The 12240-nt window shown below is 39.4% G+C and overlaps 1 protein-coding gene across 22 annotated transcripts in view; it reads right to left on the minus strand.

Moving 5' to 3' along the window:
- The window catches only part of PCDH15 (protocadherin related 15), a 799343-nt gene that overhangs the window by 182555 nt on the left and 604548 nt on the right, over window positions 1-12240 (minus strand). For all 22 annotated transcript variants that reach the window (XM_074589898.1, XM_074589897.1, XM_074589896.1 and 19 more), the window contains 2 exons: window positions 9200-9334; window positions 7918-8067 (listed from right to left, as the gene is read on the minus strand). In XM_074589898.1, the coding sequence (XP_074445999.1) occupies window positions 7918-8067; window positions 9200-9334 (285 nt within the window). The remainder of the gene's footprint in view (window positions 1-7917; window positions 8068-9199; window positions 9335-12240) is intronic.

The following is a 12240-nucleotide window of genomic DNA, read 5'->3' on the forward strand; positions in this document are numbered from 1 at the left end:
AGTACAGGATTTAAAGGTACCACACAATGACACAAAACCTTAGCAATGACTGTGAAGCCGATGGCAGGATCAACAGATGTGATCTCAGGCAGGGCTAAATGCCTGCCTGCCAGACAGCCTTTTCTCATCCCGGACACTCTGGAAGTTGACAGCATTTGCGAGAGGTAGAGGGACTCACTGAAACTCCTGCTACATTAGGATGTAATGTAATCTATTAATCAATATAGCATCACGCTCCAGCAGGTCACGGCCTTTCAGAGCACTACCTACAACTTTCAAATCCCCTTTCCCCAAGGATAGCTAAAGAACGGGAAGAGTAGAAACCGAACCTCGCAACTAAAAGAAGAAGGGAGGTGAAGAATAAAACCCAAAGCTGTAGTATTCAAGTTAACCACATTTGCATACAACATTAAACACCAAGGGGAGTATGTGAAAAACTCAGGGATCTAGCTACTTTAAAGGATAATCTCAATTCTTTATGCACATAGACTCCGCAAAATATGAGATTTCATATCTAGTACGAAAACCAAGAACTAAGCCCACAATAGCTTAAACGGAATAAATTAAATGAAACGCTAAAAGATAAGCGATTTAGATATATTAATGGAAGTTGGGTTTACCTTCTTTGTTAGGAGTGCAAGCTATTACTGCTGTTGAGGACTGAGCTACTTTATGGAGGAACAACCTTTTTTAACATGGAACAGGTTGTATGCAGTACTCATCAACTGAAAAGCATGGTAGTTAAATTACTTTTCTCATGAAGTAATCAGTGTTCTGCTTCTTTCACGCACAACGGTGATCCAAAGCAAATTTCCAACACTGAAGTATTTAAACTTAAATTAAAATCAGCTTAGATAAATTAAATTTCTTTGCCATAGATGCTTCCTCCCAACAATCCAAACTGAACAATGTTGTGCTAGAATTAGCAAATCTTCTTAATTCATCCTCCTATAGTATTTTGAGACATCCCATAATATATCAAACACAGAATAAACACTTGAAATACCACCAAAGAAAATCATCAAGCAGAGATCATCTCCTCTTACAAGTTTAAAAAACAAATCGACATCCGTGTCTTATTTTTGGAGAACATCTCAATCTCATTCTATATTTCCTTTTGAAATTCTGAACACATAATCCTAAAACTGCACTTCTGTAATGTGCTTTACATTCCATCCATACGATGCCTTGGTATGCCAATATATAAACTTGCAACGATCAGAGGCAGCACACCAAAACTCAGCATATAAAACAGACTTTCTACACCTTCTTAGGATTTAGAGCTTAAACCCCTCTCAAACTCCCTTTCCTTCCACTCATTCTACAGTCTCCATGCACAACTGGATGCGGTCATTAACCTCGCAAAGAGTAACTATCAAACTAAGTGATATAGTTAAGAAAAGTGCTGTAATTACCTCCTCTACTGAACTTCAGAAGTAACACACACAAAAAGATAAATAAAGGCTTTATGCAAAATACAAGATCCTAAGGACTTAATGACGGGATTTGGACCAAGGCCATCTTTCACTGTGACGACATGAAAAAGGAAATTAATTGACTACACAAGTACATAGATTAAGAAGGTTAATTAAACTTACAAATATTGAATGCTTGAAAAGATAAGTGATTTAAATAACGTTTTGGGGGCAAAACCAGGAATCAAACATAGCATTAAACGGAATTAAAGTTAAAGAGCTGCCATAATATATGGTTCTATAAATTCCCTCTCCAGCTGTCCCAGACCGATAGAGCTTCATAGTTAACAAGATTTGCGAAACATGGTCTAAAATATACAGAAAGAAGTAAAAACAAGAGTTATTTTACTTTCCTTAGAAACTTTTTGCATCCAGCAGTATCAGCTTCATTACATTAAAATTTAATGTATTGAAGGTTTTGCAAAATAGGTGCATATTCTGCTGCAGCAAGAAGTGGGGTTTTTGGAAGGAAAAGGAAACTTTCAACGATGGCCTTACAGCTTGCAAAGACACATTCCTCGTCACTATATAAGCTCTGTTCAGACTCACTTTGTACTTGGAGGAAACTGGGCTTCAACATTTGACCTGCAACCTTTCCGCAGCACCACTTTTAGTGACCTTGCCCTCAACAGATGAAGTGATTACCAACCTTTCCAGTAGCCCTACATTTGTCAACAAAATGTTCAGCAAAAGTTGGTCTGACTCATACTGACCTCCAGCGAATCCTGCAGAAACCCCGCGTCACGCCAGTTCGCCTCGCAACGCCTAGCCTTAAAACGGGTGCCCACTCAAGGGTGGCTCCAGAGCCACGTTCAGTACACATTTATGTTGTATAACGCTGTCAAGGAAACAGTCCAGTTGCTCTCCGGAGCAGTACACCAGTGAGAAATGCTGGGCTGCCACAACTTAGATGGCAACTACACACCCTCCCCATCCTTCTCAGCAGCACAAGCCAGCCATTAGTTTCACCAGGAAAAGCAGTAATGAGTTTCTACATGTCAACAGCGAACGGGATTGTGATGGAGATATTCCTGAACCTGAGCCAACAAAAGGCAACACTAACATAGAGCAAGTCAAAATACTTTTTCAGTACCTTCCTCCAGACATTTCATTAAGTCTCTATCCATTATATTTTTACTTAAGTATGTAAGTGCATTTACTGAGAAGTGCAAACATAACCAGGTTTTCTTTTCTGCTTCTGCTAATAATGTTTACTTTGTGGTTGGAAATCAATATGCTGATGGATTGAAGGCAGAGGGTTGCAAATAACCCCGTAAATAGAACCCTAAGTGTGGTTTAGAGATGACTTTTAAAAGATTTCCTCTAAATTGTTCTGTAGCTTTATAGCAAGACGCGTGTTTAAGAGCAGTAAACCACGAGCATACCTGCCAATCTGCAAATACTCAAACATGTCTCTAAGACATAATTTCGTGTGTGTCTGTACGCAAGGATGGCTCCGGTCACATGTGTGTATTTGCAAGGAATGGAAAGAAACTGTTTCAAAGAGACAAAGCGATTCAGCACTGAGAAGCCGCATTTGAGGTAATGGCAGAAGAGTCCCAGAGGAGGCATTTATTTAACGGCTCTAAATAAAATTTGTCCCCATGTACAACTGAAAGTACTGTTACTGCTCAAGACTAATTCTACCGTGAGCAAGAGATAAGTGACAGAAACTTTACTGCCTGCAGTTTTACTGTGTTTTATCTTTCTGCTTTCATTTCTGACCTTCAGCACGAGGGCCGTTTATGCTGCAACGTGTGAAGGTAAGCGCTCTGTGTGACCAGGACGTATGGCAGGACATCCAAATCCACTTGCGCTGCTGATCTTAGGCAGAATTGCTTCAGCTGGCACAAGGTGACCAGGTAACGTACTAATCCACTGCATAGCTTATTTTCAATCACGAAGTTATTTAACTGTTGTTATAAAAGAGCCCTTGAACATGGCTCATACCTCTGCAACAGGAAATTAGGTAGAAATTAAGATACACAGAGAAACTAAAATAGGTTCTTTTGGTCTTGTAAATTTAAAGGAGAGTGAGAATAGTATATACTTCTTAAGGCCAGTTCACAACTTCTTCCATAAAGAGAACATACACAAAAGCTTTTCATGGGCCAAGGAAGTCTTTGACCTTCAGGCAAATTTACAGAAAGATTTAGGTGAATAATGTTATTTGCCATCCTTTGTCCCTTCTCAGTGCTCTCATTTTCCTGCTCAGTATTCTCTGTGCCCTGCGTAGCTTATGCTGTATACAGAAATGAGAGATGTCTAAAGAAACAGAGTGGATTTAAATTACTTGTGTGAAATATTACCGCATTATGGCTGCATACTCCAATTATCAACGCGCAACTAGTTTAAATCTGAGTCACAGGATGAAAGTACTAATAGAAAACTGAAAAACAGAAAAGCAAAATTATAACAACATAAAAAAAATTGAATTAAGTACTTTAAACTGTTTATTAGTAATCAGTCTTTCTAGTGATAATTATTATTTGCAACATATTTATCTGTTTTAAATGACAGATTCCTCAATCAGCTATTGCCGCTCTCAGGGAGTGCAGTAAAATACCTACAAAAGCAGAGGGAAAATTCAGATAAGAAATTCTCAAGTTGAAAGGGACAGAATATTCAGATGTATGAATTCGACTGAGAAAATATTCTTCTCGATCAAGGCCTCAAACAATCTTACAAGTACTCAGAGTAGACAAGTGAAATACAAACTTCCCATATCAATTGTTTTCAGCCCCCCAATGGTACTGCCATAGCCCCTGCCCAAGAAGGCAGGGAGCAGAGATTTCATGTTCCACTCTGCATCCTCAGAAAGTGGAGGGAGGTCACTGCTATAAAGGGGACAAGCTCCTCTGTCATGAAACGCTCCAACTTTCTGAAAACTACACCAAAAGCTACACAAGGCTGCACCTACCACATACAACTGGAAGGCAAAAGGTAGATTACCCACCGCCACCGGGCTCCCAGATGAAACCAATGCAACTCAGTAACACACAGATTTGTTTCCACTGTTTTGCTCATTTCTCTTAAAGACAACAGGGAAAGGAGAGAAATGCCTGGCTCTAACCACCCAGAGGGAACAAAAACATTTGAAATTAATTTTTTTTTCCCCCGATAGCTGTGGTTATTTTCAAGCAGAGCCTAAGTTGTTTGTGGTTTTTTTTTTAATTTACTGTTTTTTAAGAGTATACCAGACAGCAAACACATCTAAACCATTAACTAATATGTTTGGGTTTTTTCCCAGGAGTAAAATCAAAACAATTTCAGACAAAATGGGACAACAAGCAAGTACAAAATGGGATTATTTGTACATTTTCACACAACTGCACTTAGCAAAAAAAAAGAAAAAAATCTTAATCCCTTACTACCTTCAGGATAAGAAATGCAAAGTGCCAGTGACATGAGAGCACTTAACACTGCTATAGCAGAAATTTGTATTTTTGTAGAAAGTTTACAGGCTTCATAAAAGAAATACTTTCTTGATCATCTCTGAAAATAAGTCCGAGTAGAGAGTTAAGTGCAAGCCAGCACTTACGTGTAAATGACTATGAGTCTGTACAGACTCACTGAGGTCAGTGTTCTTTTTCTAACCTACTTTCTCCGATTAGAGAAAGTGGTTTTTACAGACTAATCATATCTGACCTGGCTCGTTTTCCCCTGGGAACTATCACAGCTGATCATCACCTCGCAACCGAGAATCTCAAATGATTCTTAAATCAATGATGAGACAGGGTTAGAAGATGAGTTTGCTCCGCATATAGAGAACAAGCTAAGTATATCATCAAAATCACTGTATTAGCAGCTAAAAAAAGGGAAAAAAATTCTGTTTTCCATTTGAGAAGGCATTTATAAAGCAGAAGCTTTATAAAGCAGTGATAAGGCAGCACATATCCACGTTCCTGGGCTAAGGAAACCCATGGGTATTTGTGGCCCCACAGATTCAGTGGCCACTCAACTCCACAAGACAAATCCCATTTCTCACACTCCTGTAACACTGAATGAAAGACTCAGTACCTGCATCCCTGGCAAAATAACAAGTTGAGCAACTTCCCAAATACCCTAGCAGCCTGAAATCATTATTTACTGGCATTATCAGTATGCAGAAATCTTAAGATGACTTTCAGCTTTTTTTTATCAGTTTGTTTAGAAACTCCAATCATCTGGAGAAATAACTCGTCTCCCAAAATAGCCAGAATTCTCCACCCTCCATATCTGACTGCACTACAAACTTACTAGTCTGAAAGTCATCACGCACTGACCTTGCAGACAAGAAGCGTGGAGGAGGGAAAAAACTCACTCTCAGAACTCTCATGTTTTCCAAAATAATTTTAATTTTTAGCAAAGGCAAGTTTAAGGCCTCACTTCCCCACTGCTCATTTCCAACTTCACAATGTCCTTCTAGCAGGGACCCGTTCTAGATCTACTTCAGGCTAAGTTCAAATGTTCTGCGAAATATTTACATTTTAAATTTTCTTCTTACCATTTCTGCTCTTGTGCTTTTTCATCCTTGCAATGCTCCTAATCTGCATAATTTCACTGATCTGATTAATGCTCTTTATGCATGCAGTTCCACAGCATCAGTGTGGGAAGGCAAAAGGTAACTGCTGCAATGGGCAAGGGAAGAGGAGCAGGACATAACAGTCTCTCAGACCGAACTTGCTCACAGAGAAGTAATTTGTGTCTCCGCTAAGCTAATTCTGGTGGCACAGGCAAACGCAGATGGTCTTGCAGAGCTGCCCTCTTGCTTTTCCCCAGAAAGAACAACTTACTGAGGAACTTGCACTCCTGCCCTTTGCATGCCTCCAGGGTCTGAAAATATTCGCAGCTGAAACATCAGAAAGTATAAACCCTCAGACCAGCACATTCCCTCTGAACACACAGGTACTTTTGCACTGCAGCTGGTTTAGAAAAGCAGCGTAGCTGCTCTGCTTCATTCAAGCCATCAAAATACAACTCAGGCAGCTCAGAGCATCCTTAAGGCCAACCTGCGGTATCAAACCCATTCTTTTCATACGTGCTGCAATCTCATTCAGCAACAGCTTCCGCCTCATGTTTCCTGGCACATGCACCTTTAAGAGGAAAAATCACTTAGACAGACAGGTACTTTAAATCCATAGCACACTACACTCTGCCTGATGTCCTGCACAGCAAAGGCCATGTAATAACCCGAATTATTTCTTTTTGAACTAGAATGCTTATGCTTTAGGAAAAAAACCCTTTATTTAATTTTTTTTCAGCACTGTACCTATCTCTGTCCATTAAATACCAAGTGAATGCATTGTACTCACAAAATCCCACGATTATACATGGAGTTAGAAGCTTATGAGACATTGCAAATACAGCTCCTGATGTCAAACCCTACGCACAGCTCCTGAGCTCCACCTGCCTTTTGCTCACTCAGGACAACAGTATTTGGTCTCTTTTTTTCCCCTTTTGCACACAGCCTCGTGCAAAGCTTGAAGGAACTTAACTGTGTTTAAAACTTTTATCTTTCCCTCAAATCTTGCTGAAAATGTCCTCATGACTCTCACTGATGCTTTTAAGCACTTGTAGCCCAGACTGATGAAAAGACGAGATTAACACTAATGAATATCCAAAGATAACAAAAGCAGCAAGTCAATACAGTTCAAGTAGGGCCTATGCCAAAACAGACACTGAACTCTCTCCTAATACTGTTAAATCACTGCTGCCTTCAGATGCTTAGTTGCTGATTATATTTCAGAAAATGGTATTTTATTACCAGTCAGCTGATGAATTGGATTTTTTTTCCAGTACTCCCACTGCCTCTACCACCCTTGAATGCCGACCTCCACTAACAGCAGCTTGTCTTCTCATCCATCTAGACTGGAAGCACTCAGAGCACGGCTGAGATCTTAGAAGAATTACCACCCAAAAAAGCCTTTTTCCATTAACTTCAGTGCAACCAGGATTCACCTCCAGTCTGCGCTGAAACATTAATCAGTGCTCGTAAACTTTAATTAAAACTGCTTCTCTCTCTGGGCCTGTGTTCAACACTTTTTTCACTGCTCATTTGCTCTACAAACAGATGACTCTAGGCTTCTGTAAAAACCAAAAGGTTTTATGACATAGTAAAACATTTCTGGTTATGTGCTACTGAACTGTTTACCTGTTCTCCCCAAATATTTTATTTCTATATCCTGCTAATACAGGAGAATATTATTTTTTTCTTTTGAGATTTTTCAGATGAAGAGGTTTTGTCAAATTTCAGATGAAACAGGTGAACTGCAACTATACATCTAAGATAGGCCTATCATTTAGTATTACCAACTTTTTAATAGTTATGTAACTAATCAAGTGGATGGAGATACACAGACTTTATTTCCAGCTGTTTTCAGTACATGTCCAATTCGTGTAAGACCATCTACTGCTATCAAAGAGCAAGTTAACAAAGCTAATAAAGAGGCCTTGAAATTACCTTTATAACGCCTTCCCCAGGCCTCATATCTGTATAAATCTTGACATTGTATGATATGTTGGAGAAGGTTGGAGAATTATCGTTTGCATCAATCACCACGATGTTGACTGTCACTGGGACACTCTCCTGTACACCATCAGAAGCTGCCATCTTCAGGAGGAGGAAAAAAAATAAAGCAGAACAGGAACATATTTTAATGGTGTATTCTTCACACAATTCCAGCTATGAGAAAATACAGTATGACGAGTACAATTTCATTTTTCATTTTTGTCTATGCTTGTGAGTAAATTACAGGAGGCTTCAGCTGAGCTCGAGCCTGCAGTGTGCAAGACTCAGGGCAAAAGTAAAATGAAACAGTGCCTTTAAAACCTACGGTGTCGGATTAGGAGGAGAAATGAGAGGGAGTAACAGTGTCCCAGGGTCAGGGTGAGTCCCAGGCTGGGATCTGAGCTGCAGTCCATGGCTGGAAGGACAGAGCCTGTCCCCAGTTCTGCTGAACACCCTCAAGGAGCAGGGCCTGGCCACAGCTCACAAACCCGTCTGACACGCAGCACCGCCACACACAGGAGCTGCTATACATGTGTTAAATCACAAAGACAGCCTTTTAAGGTGGGACTTTAAGAGCTGGAGGCCTTCTTATTTCATAGAGGAAATCTGAGCTCTCCTTTCAAATGCTAAACTGTTAGAAAATACAGAAGCATTCACTGGGAACCCCTGCAGAGGAACAGAGTTTCCCTACAGCACTTTTGCAAATTGCTTTAGGGCTGATAAGATGTTTACTAACGGACTAGGAAATGCCTGAGGGAGTATTAAGTTCATTTGAACTTTTTCTTCCCATTTTTTAAATACTGCTGGCTGGGGTATATGTTAGCCTACTTTTTTAATTTGTACAAAATAAAGCGGAAAGGCCATTACAGGCATCATGTTGATAGCTCAAGGGTCAAGAAAAGGCAAAGGTGGCCTCAAAGGCCATGCCAGGTACAAAAGAGAAGAGTCAGACTGTGTCATGGGATAAGCGAGGAGCAGGATACAAGCCTGGGACCACAGAGGTGATGCCGGCAGGCAGTTCTAAAATGTTCCTATCAAACCAAATACACGCATTTTGGAAGAGCACGCTACCCCAGTTTATCAAGCCCTCCTCCCCTGGTATTGCTGCTGCTCATCCTTCACTGATTTTCTTCTTCTGCGCCATTTTAATGATCTACAACAATGTTATAACTAATGATTTTTCAACACTTACTCAGAAGAATGCGAAATATGCCTTCAAGTGCATTTAGCTTACCGAGAAGGTGTAAAGCTGCTGGACTTCTCTGTCAACAGGCTGCTGCAGGGTGAGGTAGCGGGTGATGCCACTCTGAGTCACAGTGAAAAACGTATTGTAATCGTTCAGAAAGAGATGGAGCTGAGGATCCTTCGTCTTTAAACAACAAAGAGCATTTTATTATATATTCATATATACCATTGCTTTTCCAGTTATTCAATGCAAGTGCTTGTTTTAGTTGAAACCTAAATAAGCAGAAAGTACAAATACTGCAACAAACTGAATCTACAAAGCTGTAAAAAAAAAAAGTAAAAAATAACTCTATCTTCTGGATGAAAAATGTATTAAAAACACACTTTAACCTACAGAGTAAGTAAACTCAATGGTAAACAAATACCTGTATCTGCTAGTTTTAAATGATGCTTTTTTCATTAAAACAGTAATTTTTAAGCCAAACATAAGTTACCAATGTAAGAAATTAGATTCAAGCATTTGTCTTCAACCATATTAAAAACAAAACAAAACTTATCTTGATTAATGGAGTAATAAAACAGTTGGGTTGATGCAATGAAATAAGATAATCACATGTGTTGAAACATATCGCTAAATAGATGCTGTTCAGAGATCCTCTTTACGTCTCGAAAAGAAACAAAATATACTGACGCAGAATTACGAATCTCTCAGTTCATCAGGTGAAAACCACAGTAAAGCAACCATGGTATGATTTTCAATAGGAAGTTATCATTTTAAGGTAAAGAGCAAAAAAAACAAAAAGGCAAGTCAAGGCATTGTGAATTTGCTACTCATGACTCCCCTAAGCAGCCTGCTGGGAGCACAGAGATCAGGTTTGGATGGCTCCATGTACAACTGGGCGAGCACCAAGGGCTGCGCTGCAGTTCTAATGTTGCGTGCAAAAGCACGGGACGTTATAAAGACAGGGCAATGCCTGAGGAGATATCCTGAGCAACCAGTCCGGAACTCATCCTTCCGTTTCCGTCCTCTCTGCCAGCACGGTTGGCAGATTACAAGAGTGTGGGGAAGAAGAATGAAATGTTCCCTGGGGAAAAGACTGAAATTAATTTTGGGGCAAACAGAATCTCAGCTAACAGAAAGGGGAAGAATGTTTCTGCCACAGAGTCAGAAGTTATGACTACATTCACAAGGAATACAGCAGATTAATTAAAGTCCAGAACCTCAAGCCAGTTCCTTCCAATGTGAATTTACCAGATGGATACAAAGCTGCAAAATGGATTTCCTACCCTTAGTCCTTACCCTGCAGTCTGCTGGATGCCAGCACAGAGCAGGCAAAAAGGGTGTTTAAGCTTCATATGCCCTGGTGGTTCTAAAATGCCCCACAAATTAAGGCACTTTTGTGGGATGTCCATGTTGTTGAAATGACAGAAACGTGATTCATGACCAGTATGAAATATCCCAACATCTTCCCCATCTCTTTAAAGATGGTATTGAGCTATTAAAGTGATTAGACTGCAAGGGTCACTCTATATTACAGTTAAATTTTAAAATAAATTACATTATCTTTTACTGCCTACAGTATTCCAACAAAGACTTCTGTATTGTTGTGTGTAATCTGCTTAATTTGACCTGACTTAATATGCTACTCTTAGTCATTAGTTATTTCTGTTACATGAGGCGAGGTTACAAAAGAGGAATGCAAATGTGATCAGGCAAAACACAAAAGGCTGGGAGACGAGTCATGAACTGCCCCAAATAACGCGGGGATGAGAAATCAGAGGACTAGTACTATGAATAAAACATAACAGAAAATCCAGTGGCTGCACAAGGCATAACTTGAAAAGTATTTTTACCGGCTACTTTCCAACACAATTCTATGGAGCGCGCCCCATACAGCGTAGAACGCCCAATGCAGTCAGAAATAGCAGAATTCAACAAATTATCCCCAAAAGTAGCATGATGTTGTTCTTCCCTGAACATTTTCTCATCCTGAATCCCAAATGCTTCTAGAAGGTTAACTCCTGCCCTGTCGTTATTGTTATTCCTATGTAATTAAAAAAAAGAAAAGAGGCCACTGGGAAGCTCAGCAATCCCTACGAGCTGACTCTACCATGCACCAAGTATCATAATGAACCTCTACGAGGACAGATTAGCACAACAGAAGGAGAAAGAGAAACTTATTTTAGCAATTCAAAATACTCTAAAGCACACAGTTTGGAAGGCTAAGATTATACTATTTAAATGACAAACAATTTCAGTTGCTGAAAGCTACGTGGAAGAAATATCAAAGTGTTCCAAATGAGTGGTTTCCTATTGCCTAAAGCTTTGCTGCAGCTATGCCAGCTTTCAGTAAAATTAAAATTCATTTTACAGCTAGCAATGCAACGGAAATCTCTTTTTTCCATGAAAAATTACAGAAGGTAATTGCCAATAATTGTTCACTTTGTAGACACTACAAAGTCGGTCAAAAATTTAATTTACAAAAACCCTGGTTAGTTGTTACACTTCTTGCTTGTCATGCCATTTTGAACACTAATAAACAGTATTTTTCCCTAATTTGTTACTGAGGAAAACCAATGATAGAGATAATATTCGCTCCCGAGGTAATCTGTCCTATTCCTTAGCTATTCTTTTAATAGAAATTTTATCCTAATGTGTAAGTTAAATCACCTTTACTGCAATCGATGCCTATTTCTACTAGCTTCTGTGCACGTCCAACCTACAAAGCAAGTTATTTCCTTAATCTTGGCATTGCTATGCTTTTACATTTTTATCACATTTTATGCAGGAAGAAAGTCTGCTCAACTTAACTGTGAACATTTTATGTGGCAGATACTGTGAGAGAATACAATTGTGGGGAACAATCCATCTATGATGCCAACACTATTTCCAGTTACTTTATATTTTTTAACTATTATTTTATTTTGGTGTCTGGACCTAAGCATTGTGATTTCTGACTACATTACTGGGTCACGTAGACTGGTTTGTCTCTGCTAAATTGTTTAGCATATAATTTTAAGTAGAAAACTACCAGAAGCCACACAAAAGAGTATACATGCAACCTGCAAGGACCAATTCAAGCACGCAGT

This window comes from Larus michahellis, chromosome 6 (genome assembly GCF_964199755.1).
Source record: "Larus michahellis chromosome 6, bLarMic1.1, whole genome shotgun sequence".
Lineage (NCBI taxonomy): Eukaryota > Metazoa > Chordata > Aves > Charadriiformes > Laridae > Larus > Larus michahellis.